Genomic DNA, 13446 nt, shown 5'->3' on the forward strand with positions numbered 1-13446 from the left:
ATCAGTTGCCCCAACTAGAGGGATGAGGCAAATTTATGAACGGGGGTACTGCGTGGATCAGAAACCTTGAATCTGAAAGAACTGTCAACGCTCTAGGCTCACTGAACAACTATGCATCCAACAAACCTTTCAGGTCAGAGGTCACCAAGAGCAGACAGAGGTGCACAAAACAGTCTCAACCAAGTGCCAACAGAATGTACAGAAAGGACGGACAGAGGGAGGAAAGCAGTGGAGTGAAGGGTCTGTAAGACCCCGAAAACCAGCATTCACCTTTCTTACTTCTCTTGGCTCTATTATTTGGGTGGGATGAATTTCAGGCCTATCACTGTCTAATGTGTCCTTTAAAAGTTGTTTCTGCTCATCGTCACCACCTCTCTCCCTTACTCACTACACACTAACTGTTTGGGCGGTTGGCATAAGTCATTTCAGCCACAGTATCAGCACAACACATGAAACTGGAATCAAAATCAACGTGCAGAGTAACTCACAAGCCTCAGAGTATGCTCTAAGCAAGGACAGATTTTGTAACTACACCAGAAATGCACCTGTTTGCTGCCTAATAATACGTTGTTAATTATTAGCCTAAATTGTGAGCAATAAAACTAGGATGACAGAGGTTTCATATTTACACAGTCTAATAAATAAGCCACTGGCCACATATAAACTACTGAGCATTTGAAATGTGGCAAAGGCATCTTAGGAGACTTTTTATTTCAATTAATTTAAATTTAAATATTCATCTATTTAATAGGGGCTACTCTAGCTAGCTCAGCTTTACAAACAAGATTAACATTAAGGATGGCGTTATTTAAATACCTCATACATATAGAATATAAATACATACACACATGCAAATAGGCTAATACACACCAAAAATGTGTTGAAAATAATTTGACCTGATCAAAGAGTGTAAAGAGCTTTATATGTTCATTTATAAAGGTATATAGCATCATACAAACTAGTAAGTTATATAAGCAATCAAGGCCATCTTTTGGCCGCAATTATTCAATAATCACTTCAACTGTTACTATATCTTAAGTCTATTCTGTCATATATTATTCATGAGACTATTGATGTTGAGAGTGATTAGTCCCATCATTACCAGAATTCCATGAGGTCTGCAACTGTTTGCCGGAAATATGTTGTAGTGGGAATATTTCTGGAAAGGCAATTCTTTCAAAAGGGAATCTCTGGGTCTAACAACAGAACAATTCCCTATTGACATTATTTCATTTGGGGAAGAGCTTTTGCAAGTTTGAGGATAAAAAAAGTCGCTAAAATAGCCCTAGCTGGTTTGGTTCAGTGAATAGAGCATCAGCCTGTGGACTGAAGGGTCCCGGGTTCGATTCAGGTCAAGGGCACGTACCCAGGTTACAGAATAGATCACCGGCCCTGGTTGGGGGGTGTGTGTGGAAGGCAACCAATTGATGTTTCTCTCTCACATGGATGTTTCTCTCTCTGTTTCTCCTCCCTCCCTTCTACTCTCTCTAGGAATCAATGGAAAAAATATCCTGGGGTGAGGATTAACAACAAGAACAAAACGAGCAGCTAAAAGAGATTATTGGTCTTTTAAGATAATGCTCCGAGCCCAAATGAAGAGGATATGATAAAAAGGTTCACCTTCCAAAGACCTTTCAGTGCTGTCTCTCTCTGCTCTGTCCAGCCTCTCCTTCCTTTTTTAGTCCATCTCTACACACCACACACATCCTCCAACTCCTTTGACTCTCTCTTAGTTTCTTTGTGACACAATGGGCCATAAAGAGAAAACTAAATAATATTTTAAACATTCACATGCACAATATTATTTTAAAAATTGGGGAGTAACCTCAGAAATGATATTGTTTACTAGTATGCCTTTTATTTTTACAAATGAACAACATGAGACACTGAGATTAAAGATTTGTTCAATATCAGCTCGGCCTGTGTGGCTCCGTGGTTGAGCACCGACCTATGAACCAGGAGGTCATTCAGGGCACATGCCCAGGTTGTGGGCTTGGTCCCCAGTAGGGGACATGCAAGAGGCAGCCAATCCATGATTCTCTCTCATCATTGATGTTCCTATCTCTCTCTCCCTCTCTGAAATCAATAAAAATATGTTTTAAGAAAGATGTGTTCAATATCATATAGCGAGGAAGTAACAGCCAAAACTACGAAGTTCTGCTCCTTGTGCAAAAGCACCCCTTGATTTACATCATGTTGACAAAGGATCTGCGTCTGCATGTGTTTATCCGAAGGTCGGGGACCAGCCTCAAAGTCATCTGTGACAGACAATGACTACACCATCTGGTTTTTCTGCAGCAGGTTTGTGATGACAGTGTTTATTAAATAAAATGATACATGTGTTTTATAAAACAGATGTAAGTGTATGCAGCGATTGTGTCAAAAAAATTAATGTGGTTCCTGCCTTCCTGTGACCCATCTTCCCCATGTAGTTTGCAACTCTTCATTGAGAATGGTTTCCTCTGGCTCTATTAAACAGATAAAGCCATGTCACACTACTAAAGACCAATCCATGGTAATAAGAAAAATACATTTTATATTACAAAAAGTCCTATTAATATGTTTATTGTTAAATGTTTTAATTGAACTAGTTTACTGCTTCCATTAGATGTTTGAGAATTCTTTCAATAGAGATAATAATCTAACGTTTCTTATCTATTCATTAATCTATATTCATGTCCTAGGGGGAATTAGATCAGACACTTTTATATGATTAAATAAACATACTCAAAATATGAAAAGAAGTACATAATTTTTGTTCCCAGAATTGCCTATGAACTGATTCATAAATATCTTAATTATTCACCCCTGCTCTGGACATGAGCCCTTATTTTACCCCTATTTTTTAAAAGATATATTATATATATATTATTGATTTCAGAGAGGAAGGGAGAAGGAGAGAGAGATAGAAGCATCAATGATGAAAGAGAATCATTGATTGGCTGTCCCCTACACACCCCTATTAAGGATCCAGCCTGCAACCCAGGCATGTGCCCTTGACTGGAAGCGAACCTGGGACCATTCAGTCTGCAGGCCAACCCTCTATCCACTGAGCCAAACAGCTAGAGCTCTACCCCTATTTTTGATACTAATGTGCTTGATAAACATTTACTTTTGCTTTCTTTATTTATGTCGGATCCAGCATAGACGGTGAACCAAATTTTTATACATTTTTAAGAAGTGATATTTGATATTATATTTGAATTTTGTCATATAGTAAACTTTTTAGGGTTTATAGTATATATCTATATCTATATCTCAATGAAAAACTCAAATAATCTAATGAGAAAGTAATTCTATAACAGAGTTCAAACAAAATTTCTAAATTTTACTTTACGTACCCTTCATTAATTGTTCCCACCTCTCCAACTTACAAATTTTGCATTCCTGATTTTGTACAATGGCTCTTTACCATTCTGGAATTTGTTTAGGGTCAAAATGTACTTTCTCACCTCAAGAAATGGCTCTTTAAAAAATAATATATGTATATTTATTGATTTCGAAAAGGAAAGGAGAGGTAAGGGATAATAGAAACATCAATGATGAAAAAGAACCGTTGATTGGTTACCTCCTGCACGCCCCCTACTGGGGATCGAGCCCACAACCTGAGCATGTGCCCTGAGGGGAATGGAACCCTAACCTCCTGGTTCATAGGTCAATGCTAAACCACTGGGCCCCACCAGCCAGGCAAAAAGGCCCTTAATTTTATTGAACAGCTCAGCACAGAATGCCAACATAGGTGAAGGGCAGAGTATAGTAGAATTGGAAGTTAGTGAATAAAACTGACAACAAATATTTTACTCCTGGATTTCCTACAAAAGGAAATCGCAGAATTAGTAGATTAGAGAAACAGTTTATGTTTCACTCAATAGCTCTTCAGCTTAAATAAAAACCCAAAGAAAATTTTATTCCCTTACATCATTAACTATGCTCATTTCCCCTATCTGCTTCCTCAAATCAGTTTCCAGCTGGATGTCTGGAGGCCAAGATCCCTAACCTCACCCTGAGCTTAGAATCTGTACTTTTTCTATTCCATGTAGCACGGCACGTGACAAACCCTTATCTAGTAAAACACCTTAAAAAAAAAACCACAAAAAAACCACCCAAAACAAAAAACAATAGTTATAAAAGGGAAATTCTCCATGCCGGCCTTGGAAAAAGTAAGCTAGCCTGACTTGGTTCTCATTATTTAGACATTCTGCCTAGAATTAAAGGATGAGTATGGATCGAGCAAGTTATTATCTCAAAGCCTCCCTCCAAGATCATGTCCTTTTCTCCACCCCAAGAATGTTATGAGATGACTAGAGGCCTGGTGCACGAAATTCATGCGGGGGGAGTCCCTTAGCCCGGCAGTCAGATATCCCTCTCGCAATCCGGGACCACTGGCTCCTAACCGCTTGCCTGCCTGCCTGCCTGCCTGATTGCCCCTAACTGCCTCTGCTTGCCGGCCTGATTGCCTCCTAACTGCCCTCCCCTGCCAGCCTGATCCCCCCTAACTGCCCTCCTCCACCATCGCCTCCTAACCGCCTCTGCCCTCGCCACCATGGCTTTGTCCGGAAGGACATCCGGAAGATGTCCGGTCTAATTAGCATATTACCCTTTTATTAGTATTGATGTGCAAAAACTGCCTATGGTGATGGGATGCAGAAACAAGAAACTATTGTACAGACTCAGAATGAAAAAATACTTCATCACCAGACCAGCACATTCCCTCCAATCTAACACTCTCAAGTGGTACCACACTTGGGGCAAAGGGGGAAGGAGATCCCACCCGGAATTATACCTTTCATTTGTCTTTTACATCTAACTCACTTCTTTATTCAAAACAAGTTGGACTACCATGAGCTTTATTTTATAGATGAAGACACTGAGGTTCTGAAATTAAAGCGACATGTTCAAGGTCACACAACTGGGGATTCTCAGGCAATTCTGATAGCAGATCTCCTGGAACAGCTCGGCCTTTCCTGCTTTCTCTGTAGCGGCAGCAGCCAACTCCCCACACTGAACAAGCAGCAGAGGCCGATTCCTGATGAAAACTTTGTTCAGAGCTTGAGATGTAGTAGCTTCTGGAGAGGATATTGTGAATATCCCCACTGATAAAATAATAAATTACTTCCTCAGAGACAGTTGAGAAGGAAAGAGGATACTGCCTGCTTCCGTAAGAAGTACTGAGGTGACTAAAGGTGTTACAGGTGACTGATCATTCCTTACAAGTAAAAACACCTTTCTTTACTTGGCTTTTGGGACACCACACTCATTACCTCATTGGCCACTTCTTTTTTTTTTTTAAAAAAAGTATTTTTATTGATTTCAGAGAGGAAGGAGGAGGGAGAGAGAGATAGAAACATCAATGATGAGAGAGAATCATTGATTGGCTGCCTCCTGCACGCCTCCCACTGGGGATCAAGCCCGCAACCCGGGCATGTGCCCTTGATTGGAATCAAACCCGGGACCTTTCAGGCCACTGGCCGATGCTCTATCCACTGAACCAAACCAGCCAGGGCCAAGGGTATTTTTCCATTGACTTTTAGAGAGAGTGGAAGGGAGGGAGGGGAGGAGGGAAAGAGGAAAAAGAGAGAGAGAGAGAGGGAGAGAGAGAGAGAGAGAGAGAGAAACATCAATGTGAGAGAGACCCTATTTAAAGATGCAGGACTGTATGGCCCTCTGGCCCAGTCCCGATCAGCCAGACCCCAGCAGCAAGCAAAGAGCATCTGCCCCCTGGTGGTCAGTGAGCATCATAGTGACTGGTCATGCGGTGGACCCAATGGTTGATCAATCGGTTGGACACTTAGCATATTACACTTTTATTATATAGAATATGTCTCTGCTAAATGTCTCCTTCTCAGAGTGAGATGTCCCCTGACCACTCTCTAAAGTATACGTGTCCAGGCGCAGAATACTGTATAAAGAGGCTATCATTTATGTAAAAGAGGGGGGGGTGAATTAAGATTAAATTGATAAAATTGAATTGAAGAAAAATTTACTTAAAGGATAACTACATGAAGAAGATAGCATGATTTCCTCCTTAATTAAAAACAAATAAAAACATCTCAATGGTTTGTGGTATCTTGTGTCAGCGCTTACCTCCAGCATATTTCATTTATGCAACACTTACTCTATTTATAAATCTGCAGGCTGTCCTTGGCTATATCCAGTACACGGCCAGGATAAAGACATAAGAGGGCTGGCTTGTTAATTCTGTAAATGTCAAAAAGCCAGGAAGGGAAGCTAATCCCTTGGATGACAGAATCATGATTCAAGAAGATCTCAACAAGTTTTGATGCTGACTACATTCAAAGAGATGATTTTAAAACAGTTAAAGGTAAATAGCACTGCTTCCAAAACACTGTGTACGTGTATATACAGACTGGGAGAAATCTTAACATAAAAAAGATGCTGGTTTATGTTGACATCAGTGGTTTCCAGACCAATTTTTCAAAAAAAAAACCAAAGAGAAACAATATCAAGCTGCCAGCTTTTTATTGTTTATTTAAGAACACTAAGACCAAACCAAGGAATCCAAGACAAATGTCCAAAGAAACTTACCACCCAAGACTATCATTTCATAAAGAAGGGTCATTTTCATATCAGAAAAGAGGAAATCAGAATTCCCCCCCCCCCCAAAAAAAAAATATATATACTCCTTGACTCGCACAACTATGACTTGAAAAGCCACGTAACATTTTTTCTCTCACTTTCCTGTTATTCAAGAGTTAACACAATTGGAGACCGCAAACACAAGTGCACTGCTTAAATTAAGGAAAGACATAATTTCACTGCACTATATTCAGACCATAACTGCAGAATTAAATAGGGAACCAGATCAGAGAAAGAATAGCACTGACAAAACTGACTGTAGTTGACAGATGAGAACGGTAAAGGAAACCATATCACATGAAGTTGTAGGGGTTGTAATATTTAACTTAGAAAAGAGGAGACCTAGCAAGGGCCCAGTATAGTGAGGAAAAGCTTACTGCATCTCACTCATGAAGACAGAACTGCAACCAGTGGGAAGACGTTACAGAACGTAGACAGAGCAGATACTAACTCAAGTAAGATCTTACCATACTTTGCAAAAGCGAAGTGAGCCATCCTATGCCCACTTTCTCATGGAAGTGTTGTTTGTGGAGAAGCCGGATTCAATAACATCTCAGGGATAATAGTAATAGGCTTGGCATTACTTCTAAAATTTCCTCTAAGTCTAAAAGTTTATGAATCAGAAAGGAAGCAACGCTGCCTTTTGAACCTACTAAAAAAGACATACATTCAGTTATGGGTTGAACCACTCGGTCAGAATTTTGGCTTTAGTCAAAAAGACATAGGTTCAGTTATGGGTTGTGCTACTTAGTAATGTGTGACACAAAACAAAATTATTCACTAACTCTGGTTCTCAAATAGTCTCAACTGGAAAATGATACCTTATTTATAGAACTGTTGCATGAATTACACACACACACACACACACACACACACACTCACACTCTGCCTGGCACTTAGTAGGTGCTTAATACATAATAGATTATTCATTTATGTAATAAATATCGTGTTCCAAAGAGAAATATTTTCTTACTTATTAATGATTGTTATGCTTAAATGACTTTTCTGCTATGTCTCATTTTTCAAACCTAATGCATGCCTGGGATTCTTTTCCACTTATATATTTGTACAATCCCTACTAGTACTTGCATGTTAGTACTTTTTGTAAGGCTTCCTTTAATCTTACTTTGGTAGTTTCCTTTCTATTTTTGTTTGACATAAAGGTGAGCTTTACCTTCAGTATATATTGGCTGTATCAGTTCATTTTGGCCAAAAAATTTTTACAATATGCTGTTGGACAATCATTTCAACTAATTGGACTATATGTCCAGTTTTATTAACCTTAACCCCAGACAGATGTTTTCTTATTCTCTTGTATTGCTCACATTGGCCAACTCATTGCTTTGCCCTTCCCTCAAGAATATATGAGTTAGTAAATTAAAACCCATTCCACCAAGTGTAGTTGATTATTAGAAATCTTGGTCATTAACAAAAGGTTATGAAATAAAGATGGTCTCAGATTTCTCCCCATAAGAGGAAACCCATTTCTTACTGAAGCACATCAACATGGAATGATCAGTCAACATTATTTCTCCAGGGAGGGCTTTCAGATGGTATGCAATTACTCTTTTGTTACACTTACAGTATAATTTGAACTGAACGGGGTATTTTAGTTGACAATTTAGTATCATGCTGTGTGTAAGGTATTCATTAGGATAGTTTAACACCTCTAGTGTTTGCTATAGAGAAGACAAAAACATTACTCATTAACTGAAAGAGCAAAAATTATTTCTCAGGAATAGATTTTGTTGAACAAAAACCATGTTGACAACTTTAAACATATACAGCATTCAGGACTAGATGAGTCATATCTGATTACTATCAGATGCAACAATAAAACAAGTTGTTGTTTTTCAGTGTCAAGAGGAAAGAAGAAACTGATACTTGGAACAAATAAACCAAATCACTAAGCACAGAATTTTTAAGGCACCCTGATATTTGCATGAATAGGCATAATGTACACTCATTTTCACTATTCTAATGCTCAGATAAACATGCAGATGGTTACTTATTTCCATACAGGGTAATTTTAGAATACCATGAAATTTACCAGTGAAATACATTTCAAGTGCGATTTAATATAATTCCACACACCTACTTTAGTTAGTTTATTTTTAAGTTGAAATGTAAGAGAAAGACCGAATTACTTTTAAAAGTCTATTAAGTGCAAAGTAGAATTTAAGGGATAAAAATGAAAAGGACAACAAAAAAGCACCTGATCCTAAAACCAACCCAATAGAAAGCATACATATAATTTTGGTAAAAAGTTCAACACAGATTTTTCTCTCAAAGGTAAATATTTGCTTAAAATAATATAACTCATCGATGGATGAAAAATGAACTTCACAGGTCCTTGTTATGTGGCCATTTTATTTTTAACCGAGTTTACAGAGCTGATCGTACTACAAAATACTACTGAATATCAGGAAATATTAAAATGTGGCTACTTAGTAACTAGCAGGGGAAAAAAATCTCCAAGGTTCTGTTTTTATGAAAAACCCATGTTATGGTATCTTTCCCTACCTCAGTAAGTTAATTTCTAAAACCAAAGTTCTGTTTCAGTAGAAGCGTTTTCACATTACAAGGGATCAGATGAGCACAACTGGGGTGACCATGAACTTGACAGGCACAGACCACTCCCGGGCTGGCGAGCCGCTCTCCTTACCCATCCATCCGCAGGGGCTGCCACTCGCCTCTGCCTTTCCCTGGAAGTTTGCGTTTCACAGACAAGTCCGTCAACTTTTCAAATGTTAGCGTCTCCCTCTGTCAGTCAAGTGCACCGAGATGCTTCGGTTTAAAAACAGCAACATGACGCAACAGCTACCAAGCCAGGGAGCCCTCAAAAAGCGGCCCTTAGGGTCAACTTAGAAACACCACCCAGAGGGGCGGGGAAAAAAAATGCAAGATGGTTTGTAACTTGCAACGTCCTATTTCCTGAGCTGAATTCCTCAATCCTGGAAGCAGTCCCAGGAAGGATTTCATCAGCGACGATCTAGATACTGTACCCATAACACAACCCCTCTCACATCACTCCCCGCCCCACCTGCTCCTCCGCATCCTCCTTCCTTCCCCTGGGCTTGTTTTAACCCCAGCAGCACACGGTCCGAGCAAGGAAGCATCGCAAGCTTGCAAGGATCAAGTCATTTGAAAAAGAGAGACCCTTGCAATCTGCGGCACCACCTTTCGCTCAGAGGGGAGTGACTTTCCATCAAGAGAATAAAAATAGGAATAAGCAAACTCAGACATCGACATGAACCAGGTCTATTTTTTTTTTTTTTTTTGGTTTGCTTTGATTGCTTTAAAAAAAGAAAAAAAAAAACAGGCAAGATGTTCATCTATTCGCTTAGGAACGTAGCATGCGTTACCCAACCCACTGGAAAAAAAAACACACACAAAAAAACAATTCTGCAGCTGCATTCATTCCCCAGCTACACAATAGGTCGCCGCCGGCCCTTCCTACGGCGCGTCGTCCCCGTTAAACAGTCATTTTGGATCGATCGCCTCGGCAGTGTTCGCCCGGGCGCTGGCGCCCCGTCTTCCAGGACCTCGCATTCTCCGATTTATTTAAGAAAACCCGGCTGCCCGCCAAGGAGCTTCGAGGACTCCGGGCACAAACCCCACATCTTCCCGCCCGGGGCGGGGTCCGCCGCCGGGACCGGGCTCCCCTCGGGCAATAACGCGAGGAAACCATCCCGGACCCCACATCCGAGTCGCAGGACAATGAGGCCGCCGGAAGGCCGCCGGGTCCTCCCCCGGCTTCTCCACGGAGGCCGAGCCCGCGCGGGGCGCCGTCGCCAGGCGCGGAGTGCGTGACACCCCGACTTCCACGCCCTCCCGCCGCGTCCGAAAGGCTCCCCGCGCCGAGCACCCCACAGCCCGGAGCCGACCACAAAGAGGGGTCGGCGCTGCGGACGGCTCCGATCCGGGGGAACCCCTGGCAGCGGCCGCGCGGCCGGCCCTTCCCTCCCGGCGCCGCCCGCGCCCCCCGCTCGGCCCCGGCGGAGGGGAGGATGCACAAAGCCCAGCCGAGGGCGCTGACAGGATTCCGTACGGCGGCGGCGGTGGGCCCGGGGCGCCGGGGGGCAGGTTTGGGGCGGGGGGGCTGGGATGCAGGGGCGCCCGGCCAACCCCCGATCGGGTGCGTGGGGGGTGGCGGCGCCGCGCGGAGCATCCGGGAAGCAGTCCCTGGTCTCCCGCCCCGCATCCCCCGCCCCGCTGCGGGCCGAGGCCGCGGCCCGGGCTGCAAACCCCGGGAGGAGGATGTGGAAAGCGGCGGCGGAGGCATCGGCAGCGCCCAAGCCCGGCGATGGCGCGCATCACTCACCCCTCACCGCGGAGAGAGGCGCCGGTCGGGGAAGGCGGGGCGCGGCGCGTCCCGGGAGTCTCCGCACGCCGTCCTCCCCGCACCCTGTTGTCGTCGTCGCTGTGGCTGCGATGGAGGTCCCGGCCTCTCGGCTCCGCTGGGCGATAACGTTATTCCACACACGCCCCACACATAGCGGTAACGGCAGGAGCGGCGGCCAGTGCGCAGGCGCTTGGGGAAGGGCGAGGAGCCCGGCCCTATCCCCGCTCCGGCTCCGACCCGGCGGCCTCTCACTGCGCAGGCGCCAAGAGCAGACAATGAAAGGGGTTGTGCAGAGGGTCTCCCGCAGGCTTTCCCAGGTCCTACCGCGCACGCGTGCCTCCAAGACCCGCTGGAACAATGAAGAAGGACCCCAGCATTAGCGGGCGCCGCAACTCACAGGGACTACAGTTCCCAGCGGGCAGTGCGCCAACTCCGAGGGGAGGTCGGGTTGCTGGGCATGCTTGGATTTGTAGTGTGAGCCGCCTTTCACAATCTAGGCTCTTTGGGGGATGTTTAGAGCTGCTTTCTCTTGAGAATGTATTTGGCCGTTTTTGACAAACGTCATGAAGAGTGCAGAGCTTGTTATTTGCGTCTTTCAGAAGCTTCAAGGCTCGAATGCTTACATGCACATGTCGAAGGGTCCAGGCCTTGCTGTCAGTAGGGTGAGGTCCAACAGCAGGATGGGATGAAGGCAGGACTAAGCCAGGAAAAGGGCGGAGCCTCCTAACAGTCCCTTGGCAACCGGATCCGGCCAGCGAACCGTTGCAGCGTGTGTGCTCGGGGCGCGGTGCCCTCTGGGAATTGTAGTGTCCTTGGACGGGCTCCCGGGAAAGTAGAGGCTGCAAGCCCGCAGTCTGTGAACCACAAGTCCCGTCATCCTCCAGGAGGGCCAGTGGGTGGGAAGGTTGAGACCCTCTGAGTGGGGTTCCAGGCTCCCCTTTGACAGCCGCGGCAGGAAGCAGGCAGGTCCTGCCGGGGCGCCAAGGCCTCCTGTCCTCGGAGGGGGATCCCTGGACACTGTCCCACCTCACTCCCCTCGCTGGACCCCAAGTCTGCGCATGGAGAAGTCCCTGGAGAACTCTACCCTGGAGGAGTCTCTGGGGCAATACCTGCTGAGTCTCCAGGGTGAGTTGCCCCGAACCCTGCGCCTTACCCCCAGCGGACCAGGGCCTGGTGGGCGGGAGCTGGCCAGGTGCCTGACCTAACACCCCAACGGGCCCCACCCCAGCCAGGACGCGGAGGAAGAAGATGGGTGTTGCTGTGATTTTTGAGGGAGGGAGAAAGTTTGCTTTTACTATTAACCAGTGGCGTTTCCCTTGATTCCCTGGGTCACCTGTCCAACTCCCTGATGTTGATTTAAGCACCTTTGTTGTCCAGCGCCAGCAGAAACTCTTGCACGGCTCTGCTCTAGGCCACTTTTGCCCAGTTCCCACACTTGGCTCTTTAATAAGTTCCTAATTCATACTTTGTACACATTCAAATTACGGAGTAGGGGATTGAATGGGATTTATTGGACCAGGGACAACACACACCACCAATAATTATTTTCATCACAGCAGCTTTATTTAGTGGTCTAGGGCCTAGCCAGGGGTGGGCAAACTTTTTGACTCGAGGGCCACAATGGGTTCTTAAACTGGACCGGAGGGCCGGAACAAAAGCATGGATGGAGTGTTTGTGTGAACTAATATAAATTCAAAGTAAACATCATTACATAAAAGGGTACGGTCTTTTTTTTTTTTTTTAGTTTTATTCATTTCCAACGGGCCGGATCCAGCCCTCGGGCCATAGTTTGCCCACGGCTGGCCTAGACTCTAGGCTATTTACATATATTAAATCATTTAAAACGTCAAACAAACTTATGAATATTCCTACTTTACACATGGGGAAATGGAGCTGTAAAGACATGAAGTTAGGGCAAAGCCCACACAGAGACAGAGTCAGGTGTTAGATTCAGCCAGGCTCGTTTGAAAAGCCTGTTTTCCTTTATTAATGGTGTCATAATTACTACGACTGAAACCTTGTTTAGTTCACTGAGATTTTCTTAGTGTAGTACTAATGAATGAGTATCTATAGAAGTACATACTTGTAGATAGTCTTTCATCTTGGACATCATAATATAATAACATCTAGAAACGTTGGTTCTGTTATTTTACAGTTATGGTGTTTACAGGGTTATTGTGAGGAGCAAATGAAATAATCTGTGTAAAGCAGGGGTCCTCAAACTTTTTAAACAGGGGGCCAGTTCACTGTCCCTCAGACCGTTGGAGGGCTGGACTATAGTTTTAAAAAAAACTGTGAACAAATTCCTATGCACACTGCACATAGCTTATTTTGAAGTAAAAAAACAAAACGGGAACAAATACAATATTTGTATTTGCATGTGGCCCGCGGGCCGTAGCTTGAGGACCCTTGGTGTAAAGCAATCATTTTCAGACTTTTCTTACTGTTTCTCATCAGTAAAAAAATAAATTTTATATGGGATTATACACTATATATGTGTGTAT

At 44.0% G+C, this 13446-nt stretch overlaps 2 protein-coding genes across 17 annotated transcripts in view; one reads left to right on the forward strand and one right to left on the reverse strand.

Annotated features, from left to right (window-relative positions):
• CEP170 (centrosomal protein 170) overlaps positions 1-11163 on the reverse strand; it is a 99502-nt gene extending 88339 nt beyond the window's left edge. For 3 of the 12 annotated variants that reach the window (XM_070401447.1, XM_070401446.1, XM_070401445.1), the window contains exon 1: positions 10922-11163. The gene's annotated coding sequence lies outside the window, so the exon portion shown is untranslated. Of the gene's footprint in view, positions 1-9262; positions 9353-10921 lie in introns of those variants that run through there. The other 9 variants (XM_070401441.1, XM_070401438.1, XM_070401440.1 and 6 more) reach the window with 6 other exon arrangements.
• Positions 11164-11813: 650 nt separating this feature from the next.
• Positions 11814-13446, forward strand: part of SDCCAG8 (SHH signaling and ciliogenesis regulator SDCCAG8) — a 205974-nt gene continuing 204341 nt past the window's right edge. For all 5 annotated transcript variants that reach the window (XM_070401360.1, XM_070401363.1, XM_070401361.1 and 2 more), the window contains exon 1: positions 11814-12067. In XM_070401360.1, the coding sequence (XP_070257461.1) occupies positions 12001-12067 (67 nt within the window). In that variant the 5' untranslated portion in view covers positions 11814-12000. The remainder of the gene's footprint in view (positions 12068-13446) is intronic.

This window comes from Myotis yumanensis, unplaced genomic scaffold, assembly GCF_028538775.1.
Source record: "Myotis yumanensis isolate MYYU_CA2020_CCGP unplaced genomic scaffold, mMyoYum1.0.hap1 SCAF_22, whole genome shotgun sequence".
NCBI classification, from domain to species: domain Eukaryota; kingdom Metazoa; phylum Chordata; class Mammalia; order Chiroptera; family Vespertilionidae; genus Myotis; species Myotis yumanensis.